This window comes from Mugil cephalus, chromosome 23 (assembly GCF_022458985.1).
Source record: "Mugil cephalus isolate CIBA_MC_2020 chromosome 23, CIBA_Mcephalus_1.1, whole genome shotgun sequence".
In the NCBI taxonomy this organism is placed as follows: domain Eukaryota; kingdom Metazoa; phylum Chordata; class Actinopteri; order Mugiliformes; family Mugilidae; genus Mugil; species Mugil cephalus.
Genome location: NC_061792.1, coordinates 9,287,178 through 9,305,855, shown reverse-complemented (window position 1 = coordinate 9,305,855; position 18,678 = coordinate 9,287,178). Strand labels below are relative to the sequence as shown.

General features: G+C 43.7%; 1 protein-coding gene across 1 annotated transcript in view; it reads right to left on the bottom strand.

Moving 5' to 3' along the window:
- Positions 1-459: 459 nt before the first annotated feature.
- The window catches only part of LOC125000768 (gamma-aminobutyric acid receptor subunit gamma-3-like), a 73,789-nt gene continuing 55,570 nt past the window's right edge, over positions 460-18,678 (bottom strand). Inside the window, exons 8-10 of the mRNA XM_047576430.1 lie at positions 16,261-16,413; positions 5,517-5,713; positions 460-3,729 (exon numbers count right to left, since the gene is read on the bottom strand). Coding sequence (XP_047432386.1) covers positions 3,448-3,729; positions 5,517-5,713; positions 16,261-16,413 — 632 coding nt within the window. The 3' untranslated portion in view covers positions 460-3,447. The remainder of the gene's footprint in view (positions 3,730-5,516; positions 5,714-16,260; positions 16,414-18,678) is intronic.

Sequence of the window (18,678 nt, the reverse complement as noted above, 5' to 3'; positions counted from 1 at the left end):
GGGAATCTAATGTGTAGTTGTGGACATATCCACTATGAAGACAACCATTTTGAAGCTTTTGATTGTTGACTTCACCAAGCATCGATTGAAGTTGTTGTGTGCACTTCCTGCAGAGAATGGATGTTTAACTTTTAGCATTACATAAGGTATTTGAAATGACTTTCAGAGACAGCCATGTTGTGTCACTTTGGTCGTGCGTCGGTATGAGGAGGCATTAAAGTCCAAAGGCAGGATTATATGAAGGATATCGACTAGATAGACGGATAAAACCCAAACTGATGGGATTTCTCATGGAATAATAGTGTTGTGATTCCTAAACCCCTCCAGATCTTATGTTCAACACCATAGAAAGAGAAGCCACTTTTCACACATCATTTTCCTTTCCTAGGCTTTAGTCAGTGCCAATGGGCAACACTCTCTAGGAGGTCCATTCTCACATAAAAGACTTCACAGTACCACTTGACCAAAACATTATTTATTAATATAAGCAATGTACCACGCACTAGAAAAAAGATACCTATTTTCACTCCAGATCCTGTTTTCATAAAATATTTCCCTTCGGAGTGCTGATCCAAGATCAGAGTGGCTTTTTTTTTTTTTTTTTCATCTCCTTGCACAGCCCCAACACACCGGAGATCTCGCCGACAATCAAAGCAAAACTGGTTTTAGTAACACGTTTCCGGAGACCTCACTTCACGACGTCCACCACTGGTGATCCTGGGTTAGTACTCTTGATTTCAAAGATGCTTCATAAACACAGGTCCCAGTCAGTTGAAACACACAGGTGATTTGCATTTACACGTAGAAAATAGTGATTTTGATTTATTGAAGTATCTCAACGGACTAAGACACTTATAAAGTGTAGTAGAAAAATCAGAGGTGAGGAGAGTTTACTGCGGTGTTGGCCAAGCTTTGGTCACTTCAGTCAGTTCTTAGATAGATACATACACAGATAGATTAATCGAATACTAATGAAATTTCTCACATGAGCTAATATGTTAAATCAGCAGAGTAAGTAATGGCCCACAGGGTAATGGCCCTTCTGCTGCTCCTCTAGCATCACTCGAGGCGATTTGATTTGCAATTACAAACCTCTGGACAGGACACAAATGGTTCCGGAGACCTCATGAATATGTAGGGCCACTAAATATAAACTCATTTATGCTGCTTGAACTGACTGAACTGGAACCAGATCGACTCCGGCCTCGCTACAGGCCTAACATACATTCCATATATAACGGTATGAAAATAGAAACATTAATTAGATACGTCTTACATAAAAGCTTTTCTCTGAACATACAAATACCAGGGGGAAAAAAGTGTGTGTTTGGGCAGAGGAGGGAAAAAGGGGAAGGGGAGGGGGGGCTGATTGTTCTACAAAGCCAAACGACTGCATAAAACACCATAGGACAGTAAACATAACCAGAACGCCATCGGTGCTACCGTCCATCCCTTCTTATTTCTCCAGAGCGTGCGTCCATAAGCCTCCACATATGGCATCAATTTTACATGTCTGAGGAGAGGTTGCGGGACTCCATCAAGTCATCAGCATGAATCATGTGTCATCCATTTTTCAGCACTGCCCTTGTGTACCACATATGTGTATCACAATATATGGAACCTATTTCGCAGCACCTGTGATCATTGCCAGCCGGGCACAGGAGGATGTGCCTCAAGGTCCTGCTTTTGGCAGGACACCGCAAATTCCTTTTTTTTCCGTCAGGAAATAAAAAAGGGAAACAAAATTGAGGCTTTCATCAAGGATCCAATTTTATGTGCTCAAGCTGTACTTCTGAAACGGAATGGCTGTAATGGAAAATAAATAGGGCATGTGCAGTGTATGCATTTATGTGCTTTAAGGGTTCAAGTGGATTGTAGCTGAACGCTAATATTTCTGCAGTTTTGTGCCAATATCCCGTATATTTATTTAGCTTATGGTTTCTCTGGGATCATAAGTTGGATTGTTTAGAATATTTTGGGAGTAAATTGAAGTTTTCTCATGTTAAATCAAATGTTATATTGCACCCAGCAGAAAGCTAACTTATCTTAGCCTGGAGTCTGGAATCGCAGAAACTTAGCTTGGCTCCATATGTGTTGTTTTGTAATAAATAAAAATTAAATTAAGAAAAGCTGCCAAATCATTTACTGGTCTTTGGCCTTTAAAAAAACAGGAAACATTCAAGTTCCTGGACGGATCTAGATGCCTAGCCCTGTTTCCACTCTTTGTGCTATGTTTGCTAGCCACTGCCTGCTAGCTTTAAATATGGCTACAGTAGCTTACATTGTCCCTAGCCTCGGTCGCGAAGATAAACAAGAGCTCTGGTCCTTATTTGAGATGACATGTGAGTAAATTTCTCCAAATGTCAAACCTTGTTATTTAGCCCATTTATAATATTAAAATATTTCATATGAATAAGAATACGATTTTGTAAAATAAAATCTGATTTAATATATCTCTTCTCAAAACGAGTACTGCTCTAACCCTTACTTATTTATTCATGTAGTGTGAGATACATATTCGGCCAAGGGATTGCGATTTGCATGTTTAGTGTTGGATTTATACTAATGTACGTCATGTCATGTTATACATTAGCCCGTTAAAAACACACAAATCTTCTTGACGTTTTCCGTAAACTGCACCGCCTGCTCATACAGCATCATGAACAAAAAGCTCACTGACTCAATTAACAAGATTTTACTGGACGACCACTGCCCTCGCCTCTAACCCATATTTTACAATTAACAGCCGATGTGGGAGCTAGTTGACTCGCTGTGAAAGAACAACTAATTCTAAGAAGAAGAAGAATAAGAAGAACAAGAAAACTTTACCATTTTTAGAAAAGAGAACTAATCCTAGGGTACAACTAAAACTAATGTGCTACAAAATGAACGGTGAGTTTTAAACATCTCCAGTGGTGCGAATTGTGATCCGGGTTTTGTTTCTTCAAAGAATAAACAGCTCAGCATGCGGTGGTTGTGATGGACGAGGTAATAAAGATAATGGAGGGGACTCTTAAGCTGCGTCTCTCGGTGCCGCACCCTTTCTAAAGAAGGCACTATGGGTGCTTCGCCATCTCGACGACCAAGATTGAGCTATGCCACCCAGTCCCGGAACGTCTCTGAAGTCACAGCTGTCTGTTGTTTGGTTTCTGAGAGCTATAAATGGGACCTATCCATTTGAGATGGTGCTGGCGGCTTCTTTTTCTACTGCTGAGCGTTTTATTCACCGTGGAGTGCCGCTGCTCAATGTGTCATGGCCTTAACACTGCGCGCCACGGCACAGGTGCACTTTTTCCCCATACATCCTACCACTCCAGTGGCAGCATGTCCTCCGCAGTTCCCACAGAGAAGGTCCACCTATTGACCTCAAATCACGTGCCACAGTGCAAACTGGTGGGGGGCTGTCTAGGCACGGCCCACCCCCGCAGATCACAGCCCCGAGACCGACTAGAGGTAGAGGTAGCTGACCCAGTAGACAATATTGAATAGCAAGAAGGAGGTGGGGAAGAAGACCCGGGAGTAGGAATCCAGCTCGCTGATGTTGACGTGGATCCGCCCTTTCCTCCAGCCGCCTTCTTTACACTCCTCGTAGCAGCAGAAGAAGCTCTTGCAGTCTTTCCCGTCCAGGCACTCGTACAGGCAGTTGTCCTCGTAGTCGTGCCAGAACAAGGAGTTGGCCATGGGCATCATGGTCCGAGAGTTGCGACTCATGTTGAATGACGAGTAGGCCTGCAAGACATCAAAGAAGGAGAGTGTTACGAGGAATGACTTGGCAGTTTGAGCAATCCCTCAGACCGGCGGGTTTTCAGTTTTGGATCGTCCTGATTTATCCCTCTTCTTCTGCAGTGTTGTGAGTGCATGCATGTCTTTGGTTTCAAAGAGTTGAAAACGTTTCCCCTTGGACTTCCAGACCACACTAGAGAATCCATAAACTTATTTTAAGGCATTTCATTTGAAAACGCTAAAACTGACATAAAGAGCAACGTTCACGTCTGCTGCACTTTGTGAGATTAAAACCTTCGATGACACAAGATGCGTGATTGATCGTGGCAGGTCTATAAAGGCACAAAGACATGGCAGGCACTCACTCACTCAGACTGCAGAGAGGCCCAATTGAACTGCTCTATCAATGCAATGAATTGATCTCGAAGTGGCGTAAGTGTAGTTTGTGTAGTGTGGTTCTGGTGGGGCCTTTCACTGCGGAGTTTGTATGTTCTTCCTGTGTTTTTTAAATTTTCCCTTGGCGCCTGTTAGATGTTCAAATGAAGTGATTCTGAATTAAAATAGGAGCGAATATGAGTCTCTATTTTTAAATAGTGATGCACTGGTGCCCTGTGTTCCATCTCGCCTTTCACTCGATGTGTTATCTCCAGTCCCTGCGCAACGCACGCTAATGGAAACAGGCCGACATGTTTAAACGTGCTCACTTTAACGTGAAACTACAAACCCCTACGTCTCCGTGAATGCCATTTTATTTCACTTTAATGCAGCCATTGCCAGACTTCTTCCACCACAGTGCAAAAATAAGTGCCCCCTGAGAAAATTTATCACGGGGCTTCCTCTCCGATTGTTTATAAAAATCGTGCGGGCCAACCTAATTGGAAGAGTTGCAGGCGAGAGACGGGGAGTTCGATGTGCCGTGTGGAGTAAGAGAAACTGACTGAGTGGGCTGGCACCGGGGAGTCACACGGATGTAGCAGTGAGGGGTGGTGCGAGGCATCCCCGCAGACAGAAAGACAGACAGGCTGGGCTAAAACACAGCAGACAAGGGAGAAATGCAGGGGAGTGGACAGACTGGAACACAACTTAATTGTTCAGCCTGAGCTGACAGTCTTTTTTAGCCCTGAAACACGTTGAGCAGAACTCTTCTACACCGAGGTGGTGGGGGGGGATATAATGAATAAGGAGAGAATCTGGAGAGAGGGGAATGACAGCACCAGTGGCTGACTCAGTCTCGTACGTGTTCTGTGTGCGGCCACCATTAAAGCGTTCGCGGCAGGTGCAGCCTTGAGAACGCCCACGCAGAGGCATGAGGCCCTCGCACAGGGGCTTCAAAAGAAAGCTTTTTCAGAGGTGCGCAGGTGCTCGCGAAGATTCGTCAGATTCCTGGGAAGAAGCTGCGCACCACAAGCGCATCCATTTATCTGTCGGCAGCGTATGTATTCAATCGATTCAATCGGGTTCCAGAGGGGCGTTGCGAGCAGACCGAAGACGCTAATGGCGCCCATTCAGTAGCTTTCTTCTGTTCGTTTAAGTCTCCACCTTGAAGCAGGACTACATGGAGTGGAGCTGACTCCTTTTCATGTCTGCTTTCAAGAAATTCTACAAGTCCACTTGCCTTTCTTCAAATGCCTTTCGGATTACCGTGACCTGGATGAACCTTAGGAGTTAGTTTCAGAAATGTTAGCAGCCCAACCAAACAGGGGCAAGTTAATTAATCTGTCATCAGTGAGAGCATTAATTGAAAGACCCCGGTGCATTTTTGGAAATTAGCAACGCGCTCGCCACAGGCTCACCATTCTCTGCGTCTTGGGAGGAGGTCTGCGTATGCTGTAGGAGTAGTAGTTGAGCATGGCGTACTCGATCATGGCGGCGAAGACGAACAGGAAGCAGACGGTGACAAAGAGGTCCATGGCGGTCACGTAGGACACTCTCGGCAGCGAGTTCCTGGCCACCGTGCTCAGGGTGGTCATGGTCAGCACCGTGGTGATGCCTGGGGAAAGTAACGGGCGCATGGTGAGGGAAGGATCGACAGCATGCAAAGACAATCAACTATTACTTTACGATGAGTAGCTTGGTAGTGTCAGTGATTTTAAAACATGGGTTTATCAATCTCCATTAATAATGCACATGGGGTATTCTGGGTACATCCCCCTCTACTTGCATTAATCCGCCCTTTTATTAAACACGCACAGCTGGGATGCGCTTTAAATGTGGAGCATATTCCTTTTTTAGTCTTTGTCTTTTGCTTCACAATCAAACATGTGATGAACTCATGTGTCAGAGATCAATTTTCGGGTTAGGCACCTCCATCATGCAACAGAGCCACATCCGAATCTGGAGGCAGAGCCCGGCCTCGTCCTCATGACTGAAACATGACGTGTCACTTGAGTGGCTCGTGCTGCACGGCCATAATTCAGAAAGCACACATAGCAATCGGGGCCCCGCGTCCCCTGTAAACCCGCCTGCCGCCGTAATGAATTCAGTGAGAAAGAAAGAGCTCGACCTCGGTGGAGATTCTGCGGACACCACACGGGTCGAAAACTGATCCAAATCCCTGCATAGATTAAGCAGCAGCTTCTAATCAAATATTGTTCAAAATCTTCTCGGTGTGACAATGGTGTGCTTTCTGCTTTCAGTAATATCTTGTAGCATAAACTTAATTACCAGTACGAGGGCCAACTCTACAAGAGGATGGAGAGGTTGTCGGCTCTGACATCTTTTCTGATTTGAGCATTTCCGGAAAACAAGAAGATTTGTAATTTAGGGAGATGCATTTATCATTATATTCGCCAGTAGTTTCCATAGAGACAGTTTACTGTTTTTATGCTTATGCACGGTAGACGCTTTGCTAGACACGTTGCCTGGGATGCCGTCTGCTTGAGGTGCACCAAAGGTTAGGAATAAATATTGTCTAATCACTTTCAGACGCCTGATCCACTTCCAAAAGCCTGTCACTGAAATCCAGTTGCTCGCACAGAGAGGACGAGGATGCAGACAGACCGGTGGAGTTTGACTGACTCCCACTGTCATAACCTGGCGGCTGCTGTATTCGCAGATCCAGGGTTTTCTCGCCCCGATGCGTAGGAATCACAACAGGGTGCTTACGCTGTAATACATGAAATGATCCAACTTGGGATAAATCATAAGTGGGGGATACTGCATGATTTGACACAGCAAATACAGACGTTTTGAACACAAACTAACCCTATTATATAAATCCAGATGTTTGCACCTAAAATTAAAATACTAAACGGTTTCGGAGAGAGTGACTCACCAAGAAACAAAACACAAGAAATGGAATAACAGCAGCTAGATGGAGACATAAAGTGCGCGTTGCAAGCTGCACAGTGCAGGAAAAAAAAAAAAGATCAGAAAACGTCTTCACGTTAACAACCTCCGCTACTCAGCACAGCAGTGACGGAGACAGACTGTCATGTGGAGGCGCCATGTGCTGATGTGGTGATAAACATGTACACTTCACAGATTAACAGTAACAGCTTGGGTGAGGCTAGAATCGTGCAGGGGGATGAATAATTGTGTACGCCAAAAAAAAAAAGAAAGAAAGAAAGGCAATAAGGCCAACATCCACACCCACAAATTCCGTGTGGTAGAAAGTTGGTCTGGGGTTCCTACTTTGTGTTGGGCATACAAGCCTGAGTGGGGCCAGGTTTGCTCTGGAGGTTTCAGGCCAGTTTTTGTGAAGCGCCTTGAGACCATTTGCATTGTTATTGGCGCTGTATAAATAAAATTTAACGGAACTGTATGGTTCCACTGAAGCCTGATCACAGGGAAGTGCCAGAAAATTCAAACAAAGGGGGTCCCCAAAAAGACTCCCTTTCCCATGATTCACTGCGGCATTCACACCTAGGTGTGAAATCTGCTGGACACCATGATATTTACTGGATTCATGAGAGTTTTTTGTTTTAGGCAATTTGACTTTTGGCCCCTGGTGACAAGATGGTGCTCCAAGTTTTACTACTTGTAGTGACTATTCACAAAAATCAATGATTATTTCTCATAATTATTAATATTAATTGCTCGGAACCAAATTGTGGTTTTGTCTTGACCTTTTGACCGTGCGTGATACGCCAACAATTTTTTATTTATCCATTTTTTTTTCTCCTGCCAGAAACTGGCTCTGGTAATTAGCCACGCGATAGCGACACATTACAGCTCCCTTCACCCCTGAGATTCACGTTGGACTTGTCAAGTGAAAAAGTCACACGGCCCTGACAGCCGCCATCCGGGCCGATGTACAGGCCGGCGGCCATTAGTCGGCCTCTGGAGAGGTAAAGCTCTCATCAGTCCACTTGTCTCTCCCTGACAGTGACGAATGATGGAAATGAGGCCGGAGCACTTGAGTTCGTTTGACCTCTGCAGCGAATACACTGAACTGTGAGTGTGCGGTTGCCGGGTTCGGGAGGTAACTACCGACCACCTGTTGACTCCCCCTGAACGCGATCTCTGTGACGCTTCAGGACTTCAGGCTGCTATCAGAGACAACAATTACCTCTCAGAGCTGTCGCTCTAATTGGAGATAACTTTCCGTTGTGCATCAGTGTCATTGTTTGAGAAATGACTTCCCGTGCTGTCTTAAAGGAGAAACACTGTGTTCACTTGATGAAATGAAATCAATTCTTTCAGAGAGAGATGAACCCGGTGACAGTAATGCCCGCTGGGGGCATCGATATCCACCGCTGTGACACACACACACACATCATTCTCGTACGCTCAGCATCTTTCCCTCTCATCCTCCCCTCTTTCTCTTCATGCTGCGCCTCACCCTTCCTCTCCCCCCCTCTCCGTCCCTTTCTCTCTCTCTCCCCCCTCGCTCTCTTTCATCCCCGTCTCCCGCATGTCTTTCATGGCAGCGTGTGCCACTGTTTTCGCCTGTGGTTTCCATAGAGACGAGTTGCTCCCATCTATTTCGAGCTACCTCTTCTGGTCTAGTGCTCGTCTAGACTTTCTCTTTTTCCCTGCTCATTAGATTTAAGCGCCCGGCGAGGTAAATGAACATCTCTGTGCTTCAGATACCTTAAATTCCAAAAAATCTGGTCCAAACGCGGTAACCGGTGTGTTCTCTGCAAAACTGCACTCTCACAGAAAAGAAAAAGAAAAGTGCACTGACAGCACTGTTTTCTCTATGTTTTTTCCCCCCTCTATCCTGTTGTTTATCACAAGCTTCCCATCCGCTGCTGCCGCTTCAAATCGAGGTCGTGAGTTTTCCTCTTTAATTCATTCTGTGGAAATTGTGGCCACGCGATGCCATAGCAACCCAGAGATTCCTGTCTGTGCAGGCGCTCCGAACCACACAACATCTCCCATCTCCAGACAAAAAAAAAAAAAACTGAGTCCGTCACAAATGAGTGAGAAAAGCTCCAAGTGCATATGTCCCTGCAAGGCAAATACACTGCAGACGTCCTCCGAGTGCGAAATAATGCAGTGTGATAACATCAACAAGAGAGAACAAATTTTCAGTGTGATATGTAGTTTTTTTTTTTTTTTTTGAGTATAAAATAGTCTCATACATGTCTCGTTGTGACTGCATGTTGCCACAATATGTTAACAAATGTCAGACACTGACCTTTGCTATGTGTCCGGGGCTAAACCAGGTGGAACAGACCCCAGCTTGTGTTCGTGGAGCATCTATAAATAGCGCAGAGGAGTACCAGCCAAGGATCAGTGGGCAGGTCACAAGACTCCATGGGTTTCACTTTGACTACAAACTTAATCTTTTCCAGCGCTTAATCTGAGACTGGTGCATCCTCTGTTTTATGTAACTGAAAGGTTAGGATGTTATTTTTTTGCGAGATTAAACCCCAAGTGTTGTGTTTATAAAGCTGTTGCTTGCTTGGTTTCAGTCCCCTTGGACGGCTGTGATTTGTTCTGCTGTTCCTATGTCATTATTGAAGGCCTGGAGAAACGGGCAACCAATCAGAGCTTTTTATAGAAAAGCGTAAGATTGGAAATGTGATCATTATTCACACCTGGTATTAACATGCACATTAACACGTGCAGGTGCAGAAGCTCCTAAGACGCACTGAGGATAAACTAAGATCTGATCTCTGGGATATGTTGTTGGTGGTCTTGGTTAGTGGAGTTTATGTAAATGTTTCCTGCTGAGTAACACGCCGCCCTCTGTGGAAGAAGAAATAGGTACGCCAAGGGGGGCATTTTAAAGGGCAAAACTTAAAAGTTAGGGCTCAATTTTTACTTAAAAAAAACCTTGTGAAGAAGATGCACATTCTTGTCCTACATTGTCATTGTGTCAGAGATATTGTAGCCTCAAGCAGAGATGAGGTGTGCGCTGTATGTAGGTCTTCTTCATTCATTTTTGGCAGATTAAGAACAGGAAGTACATTTCTGTTGCATGCTGGTTTAAAACGAAGACACATTTGGTCTTTCTCCACTGCAATGACTTGGGTGTTTGACGACAAACGGAACAGAGAAGCGAGATCCAAACATGTGAACTCATTTGAGGGGCGTGTGCAGAGGCGTCCAATTGGGAACTGACATACTTAAAGCTGTCCACTTCTTATTGGATTAGCCAAGCCCCATGTCAATGCCAGTTGTAGAGCTCTAGCTGGCTTTATTTTTATACTATCGGTGTTTTATCTCGTCAATTATTTTTTTTTAATTCATATTCATGCAAAATTCTGACTGACCCTGACCCTAGCTCCTCAAATGTGAATGTTCTCCTGGTCTCCTGAGGCTGCTTGTGTTGAGCTGTTCACCTCCATTCTGCAGCTTTGAATTAATTCCTCCTTTTGATTGCTCCTGTTAAATTATACTGGAATTGCAAATACATATTTCCTTGACTGAGAAGGTCTGAAGTAACTGAATAGCACAGTGAACGTAAACATGTCATCAGCTGAAACTGATAATTCACTCGGATTATTGTTATTGTTGCAGTCAAGGCCACATTTCCTAGAACGCTGTTTGTATCTGGTCAGTAAACGTGTGTTGCTGCTGTATTAGTGTAATTAGTTTCCAGTTGCAAGAAGAGAGATGAGAGGTCTCAGGGGCCCTGGGTGCGAATGCGTATTTCCTGTCGTATTAGCGCGGTCGGAAAAGTTGAAATGGAATAAAAACTGGGTATTATCTGCAGAAGTCCAGGCGTTCTTGTTTTGAGCCGCAAGGCACTGTAGCAAAGTAAAAAATCGAGTGTACATACGCGCTGACAGTCCCCTCTGCAAGAACCTTGTTTGTTTATAGTAATTATGCTGATGTTTTCGCGTTAATGTGCCAGTGATTGAGGTTAAAATGCTTCACGTGGCAACTTCAATTTAATCTGATTAAAGGTGTTCCGTGCACTTTGTCGAGGCCTCGACTTCAAGCGGCATTGTAATCAGTTAGATGGCCCGACGCAGGCCCCCCATGACCAAGGAGACACGAGAGACTAAACAGCCTGAAGCGAGTCTGGGCTTATTTATACCCTGCAAGAAATTTTCTGATAGTGAAATTATATATGAGGCAACTTTAAGGAGAGTAAACTTTGAATTTAATCGCCGTATATTAACGCTGTTTTGCTGACACGTCACCTTTATTTACCATATTTTAGTTCTGTTGCATGTGAGAAAGAAAAAGTGGTGCCACTCGTTTAGACTGAAGGGCAGATGCTTCCGTACTACCACCTACAGTATCTTTAACTCTTGGTTGAGTTCCCACAACCAACGTTGTGAGCTCTTACACCCGGGCTGACGCATCAGCCAAGCGTTTGTGCGAATGACAACTGTCACAGGGAAACTCCACCACACACATAATAAATAAGCCAGCTGGGATCGAGTATTTAACTGTGTGATGTTTGGATTCGGAGGATATTTCTTTTGGTTGAAAAGAAAAGAAAAATCCTGCTATGGCCTTGAGACTGTCCACTCAAGAAAAATAAAACTGTATCAGCTGGTTTAGCAAATGGCCTAAAATGACAAATGTTCATGTTCTCGTGACAGATTCTCTTGTGGCTGTATGAATAATGACTTTTGTTTTCCCTTGGGAGCATGCGAAGGAATGGTATGACATTGATATAGAGTCTATGGGAGGAGGAGGAAGTTGTGGTGGATGGATGGGCCAAGAAAATGCTGGATACAGGAGATTCTTCAGTTTTCTACTGATTGTCAGTGTTGGTTTCTTCTAGCATTAGACCATCAATTTAAAAACAAAACCCAATGGTTTATCTCTAACTCACCAAGTCAGTTGTGTCTCTAAAACTAAACCAACTTGTTTCGAACTTATGTTCAAAAATCACCGGCACCAAGCAGGAGACTTTGGGCACTTTGGGAACGAGTCACTCAGAGAGTAAAATCAATAATCAGCCAACCAGACCACATTTTTGTCGGCCAAGTTTTTATTGCTGCCTTCCGGTCGTCGTTAAAATGTCCCCAGTGGTAGGACAAATCGTTACACAAAGTGTTTTCTGCTGTAAAACTTTTAAACACAGACCCCATTCATTTTAGATGAAACTTAAAGAGTTTATCTGTTTATTTATTCTATTTATTCATGGGATTTTTAGTTATTTATTGGATTTTTACAACTCATCAAACAATAAGTGTTGTTTATGTATTGGATTGACTGACTCTGTGTTTGATGCATGTGGAAAATCTGCAAATGAATTGCCCTGTTGGGAAACATAAAGTTCTCTGAACCTGAATATGAATTCAATCATATCCTGGTCATTGGGACATCAGATCAGAAAACCTGAAAAGAAAATCTGCCCAGCTTTTCCGATCCTGTACCGTAACTCTGTCCTTAATATTTCATTCTTCCACTGCCGTCAAGACACGTGTCTTCTTCTTGTCCTACACCGTGTTGTTGTGCCATAGATGCACGTGAGTTATGCGACAGCCGGCTACGTCGCCTCAAGCTTCAAGCCTCAAACTTCCAGCCTCAAGCAGAGATAAGGAGCCCTGGTAATCTCACTTCTTTATAATTCCCTCTGTATTTTTTTTCCCCTCCTTTTCAGACTTGTATTCTTGAGTCACATCTGATCCTAAAAGCAATTTATCAGATCTCGCACACCTCCCTCAGGAGACAAAAAATACAACTTTCTCCACGTACAGTATGTGGAGCACAGCAAGACCCATAAACATAGGCTTGGAGTCAGAGTTTACTCTGTTACTACTGGAACTACATTATTTTTTTAATGTTGTGAGCACTAAAACTCATTTCCATTAACTTGCTTTGTTCCTAGTGGGCTAATGGCATAAATCTTATAACCTGCGCACACAAAGACAAAAATATGAGCATTTTTGCTGAAGCTCTTGGGAAAGGTTCGATTAAATCCAGTGCCATGGTTCTCTCTTATATCCTCTGAATATATACTGTATATCCCCAGCTTCTGCCTTGGGGGTGGTTTTATTTCCCATCAACAACCCCCTCTATCTCTGTCGAGATCCATCTGAGCTGCAGAGATTGAGGTCTAATGGGAATCAATCTGAGATCAGCTCTCTTTCTTCCAGCCCGCTGCTATCCAAACGTCCCGCTGCTGAAGGAGTAGCAGGCGAGTGACAGCTCTTTGGAAATGCCACCTGGAACATGTTAACAGCTTGTCAAGGCACACTGCCTTCAGGCGTGGAGTGGAGGGCTGCGTGACAGTGGCATCACCTGCCTTTTCCTTGGTCTTCAGCTCGGTCCCCGCAATCCAACTTGATCTGCCGTCCTCATTGTGACATTTCGTCCTGCCGCCGCGTGCCAAAGACCTTCACTTTGCTTTACACTCATTGTGCCCTGATCTTGTGCCGGGGTTATCTCTCTTGTCTCCTTTCAGCCTCGGGATCAGGTCTCGGGGCGACTTCAAAACGGGGTTGTGTGGAGAAGAAATGCTAAAATAACTTGAATGTCAATGTCTGTTACGACTGGTGCAAGGAGGAGATCGCGCCTCTTTCATTGCCTGACTGTTATTCACACTTATTGTAAAGCCTTAGCTGCCTTTGGATGTTCCATACACCTGGCAAACAGACCAGATTGATACAGTGATACAGAGACGGATCAGCATACATATCGTCTGAGGAGTGTGATCCACATTAAATTGCAGTTGAAATTGCGAGGTGAAAGCTGTGATGCAGTGTTCCCAAATCTTCCCTACGCTGCTATTAAAGCACACAGCTTTGCCAAGGTATCATGAGGTATAACCTCCCCAATATATCTCAGTCAACCTGGTCTGAGACTTTGGGTAGATAAAAAAAAAAAAAAAAGTAAGAAATCTGCCTTTGATAAAAAAACGAGAAATCAATAGTGTTTCAGCGCCTATCTGCAATCCATACAAACCCTGAAAATAAACCCTCGTGTTTTCTCTTGATCTCGTCTGCTCCACACCGTTTTTGATGTTCAGTTGTCATCGTGTCAACTTTCATCAGCCTAAGAGGAAAAAGCGAGCTGAGCCAAAGACACGTCGAACACAGTCTCTTATTATGATCAGCTTCCACTAACGGCGTAAGAGGACAGGCTCTATTTGGCCCGGTGCATGCTTGAGTAATAACACCGGCTTATTTAAAACAACACGGGAAAACTTTACTATTCAAGTCATCAGTGAGATATTTTTTTTGATTGATAACGAATGGGGACGAACAGAACTCCAATATAACTTCTTTATTGCCGCAGAGACGTTCCAGATGACCTTCTGTGATATTGTTTGACTGGCAGGCTGATGAAGGGCAGGAGGGACTGAGTGGAATTAAAGTACTTCAGAGTGGCTGTCTCGATGCAAGTGACAGCTCCGTTGAAGGTGACTGGAGGTCTGAGAAGTTGGCTGGGGTTGAGTACTTGGGTCAAATGAGAGAACTTGGCCTCTCGCTTGACTTTGAGAGCGTGATCTCTTTGCTCCGAGTCCAACAATTCTGGTGGACTAAACGTAGAGGCTGCCTGGGGTAAATGTACGTACACGGCTGATACGTTTGTAAAGGACGTGCCCTATTTGTCGGCCACTCAAGCTGATTTGGTCCAGACTAAACTAAGATGGGTATGCTCAGTATGTAACATCATGCTAGCTAGCTAGCTAGCTAGTTATGCTATGGTAGTGTGAAAATAGTGATAGAAAAATGTTACGTTTAGTAAACATGTTGCATTCATGCATGAATCAGTGCCTTGTTTTTCTAGAGTGCAGGAGGCCTGATGCCTTGATGTCAAATTATGACGTAAGTTGTCTCCTTTCTGGAAGAAGGGATTAACTTACTTGTTGCTAGGCAGCGTGACGTATGCCGAAGATAACCCACTATTGTGCATAAATACTGTGTTTTTGTTTTTTTTCTGTGAGCTCCTCTCCAATAACATTGGGTTTGGGTGAGGTCCTGTGCACTGCTGGAGTAAAGAAACGCTGACTTCAAGATGGTGATTTTTTCACCTCACACTTTGATATGTAGTTGGGTAGGGAGGAGGCTGGGGTGGATGGATGGGCCAAGAAAATACTGAATACAGGGGAGGCTTGTTTGCATTCATTTAACTGACCATTACCTTCAAAAGGCAATTGTTCTACTCTACTGACCAAGTTAAAGATAAACCATATTTGGGTTATTGGATAACAGAAAATCTGCAAGTTGCAAATGGTGACTAGTAACAGTTAGCATACTTATAACCAGTACATATACAGAATATATTTTATGTATTCTATATCAGCCCGTTTATTTCTCTTCATTTAAATTCTGTCTGTTAAATTTTCCCATTGTCTGTATTCAAGGCTAGATATCTTATATGATCACTGTATGTCCCTGTAAATCTTTAGTATCTATAGAAATGCCTAGAATTCATCTCCCATAGCTGGATGAGTTTGTAAAGCGGGGGCCAAGGGTGATCAGGGAGGTTTAAAGAAAACACGGCTTGAAGGAATGTGAAATGAAATAATGGCGTGAACAAAATGGGGTTGTGAACACGCACTTACCTTGAAGTCCATCTCAAACCATCAGCACCTTTCACAACAATATGATCATCCACAGGAAAGCAAAAGAATAAATGGTGGGCATGCAGTGGAAAGGAAATAATTTAAAACAGTTGTCAGCTCATGCAAAGAAGGAAACATTAACACTGGAACAAAATACAGAAAGGCAACAAACCACTCTGATGGTAGGTTGCTCGGTGGCTTGATGCTCATTCTATGTTATATATTATGCAACAATAGTGTGTGACTGGTAGATATATATGACACAAACACATATGCATGGATGCGCAAATTCTTTCTTCATTTATCGCCTTCTGTCACTCCACAGCAGTGTTAAGTGATGTGCAAGTATGCCTGTAATGTGATAGCTTTCCCCCAAGACAACTGAGAGTTAGAATAAAAAAGAGATCAGTGTTTTTGCTGTTAAGCTGTGTCGCTTTCAGATTGAATGGGAATTATTAAAAAAAAAAAAGCTTTAAATCGTGCCACAGAGTATTCCCATCACTTCAATTAAAAGAAAAAGGCTGCCAAAATATCGGACACCAGCACTGTTACCACTGAGATTCGCAGGCGAGAAATTGCTTATCCCACAGAGGACTTGCTTATATAATCCCCCTTTGAATATATGTCATGTATAAATTTTCACGCTTGTCACGGTGTTCGCTGCGTACCCAGAGCCGTCCTTGCAGGTGTCGCGTCGCTCTTGATCCAGAAGGAGACCCAGGAGAGGACCACGGTTAAGATACAGGGAATGTAGGTCTGGATGGTGAAGTAGCCCATCCTTCTGCTGAGGTCAAAGTAAACCGTCATCAGCACATAGTCACCTGTTGAGAGAGAGAATGAAGAACAGGAACGGGAATCGCGATTTACATAAATGCAACATGGATATGATATCGTGATGCAGTGAAGTAAGAATATATTCGATCTGAGGTCTCACAAGACTGGTTTTTAACTTCATTAGTATCAAAGTAATCCTACGGCATTCCTCTTTACCCATGAACACACAACAGTCAGGGCTTGGTATTTTAATTATTTGCTAAAATACAGCCAAATAAAACCCCCATTGATATGAACTGTAGTTGGAAAACTTGGATGCCAAGACGTGCTGAGTGAATCAAGCCAGTGAACCCTTTAAATAAAAGATACGTGTGCCTTGACAAAACCTTTGTAGGAACTACCTACAGTGGGGGAAATAAGTATTTGATCCCCTGCTGAATTTGTAAGTTTGCCCACTTCCATAGAAATGATCAGACTCTGGTTTTTATGGTTGTTTACTGGTTATGGGTATAGACAGAATATCAGTCGAAAATGCATAAAAAAACACACAATCTAAAAGTTATAAATTGTTATGTATTTTATTAAGGAAAATAAGTATTTGATCCCCAAGCACAACACAAGTCAGTACTTTGTAGAGAAACCTTTGTTGGCAAGCACAGCGATGAGACGTTTCTTGTAGTTGGTCACCAGGTTTGCACACAGCGCAGGAGGGATTTTGGCCATTCATCTTTACAGACAGTCTCTAAATCCTTCAAGTTTCTTGGCTGCCTCTTGGAAACTCGGAGCTTCAGCTCCCTCCACAGGTTTTCGATCGGGTTAAGGTCTGGAGACTGACTAGGCCACTCCATGACCTTAATATGCTTCTTCTTGAGCCACTCCTTTGTTGTCCTGGCAGTATGTTTTGGGTCATTGTCATGTTGGAAAACCCACCCACGAGGCATCTTCAGTGTTCTTGCTGAGGAAAGAAGGTTTTTGTCCAAGATGTTACAGTACATGGCTGCATTCATTGGCCCCATAATGCGGTGAAGTTGCCCTGTACCCTTTGCTGAAAAACAGCCCCAAAACATGATGTTTCCACCTCCATGCTTAACCGTGGGTATGGTGTTCTTTGGGTCATACTCACGTTTTTTCATCCTCCAAACACGGCGGGTCGAGTTAATGCCAAATAGCTCAACTTTGGTTTCGTCAGACCACAGCACTTCTCCCAAGCCTTCTCTGAGTCATTTAGATGTTCACTGGCAAACTTAAGGCGGGCCTGTACATGTGCCTTCTTGAGCAGGGGGACCTTGCGGGCACTGCAAGAGTTCAATCCATAACGGCGCAGTGTGTTGCCAACTGTTTTCTTGGTGACGGAGGTCCCAACTGCTTCCAGATCATTAACAAGCTCCTGCCGTGTTGTTTTAGGCTGCTCCCTCACCTTTCTCATCATCATCCTCACTCCATGAGGCGAGATTTTGCGGGGAGCTCCAGACCGAGGACAGTTGATGGTCCTTTTATGGGTCTTCCACTTGCGAATAATGGCACCAATAGTTGTCACCTTCTCACCAAGCCTTTTGCTGATGGTTTTGTAACCTATACCAGCCTTGTGCAGGTCTACAATCTTGTCCCTGACATCTTTTGACAGCTCTTTGGTCTTGCCCATGGTGCTGTAGAAGTTGGAATGTAAGAAACTGATTCTTAGAGCAGGTGTGCTTTATATACATGACGAGTTAAGATCAGGAGTATTGGTAATTAGTTGACTGAGCACAGCTGTGTGCCACATGCGCACCAGCCAATCTGTAGGAGCCTGAATTCTAAGTGAATTGTTGGGGATCAAATACTTATTTCCCTTAATAAAATACATAACAATTTATAACTTTTAGATTGTGTGTTTTTTATGCATTTTCGATTGATATTCTGTCTATACCCATAACCAGTAAACAACCATAAAAACCAGAGTCTGATCATTTCTATGGAAGTGGGCAAACTTACAAATTCAGCAGGGGATCAAATACTTATTTCCCCCACTGTATAATAATTAGTGACACACTGAGCTGCCTCCGAAGGAAGCATTTGCAATGTATTCTGATAGCTGTAGGATTTCCCCTTCATATGGCATCCAGAAGACAGTTTACCCCCTTTTTCAAGCTGTGAAATTGCTTCACAGGTTCCATTAAGGTGAACCCGCAATTTTGTAAGCTACACTTTGTTATGCGCTCACAAGCTCCAGTTCATCATCCCAAAGGATCCCAAAGCAGCACACTGGCTCATGAGTAATTAAAAAGGTCTGATGTGTAGCTAGGGGCTATATCACGCTGTGCTCTTAACTTCAT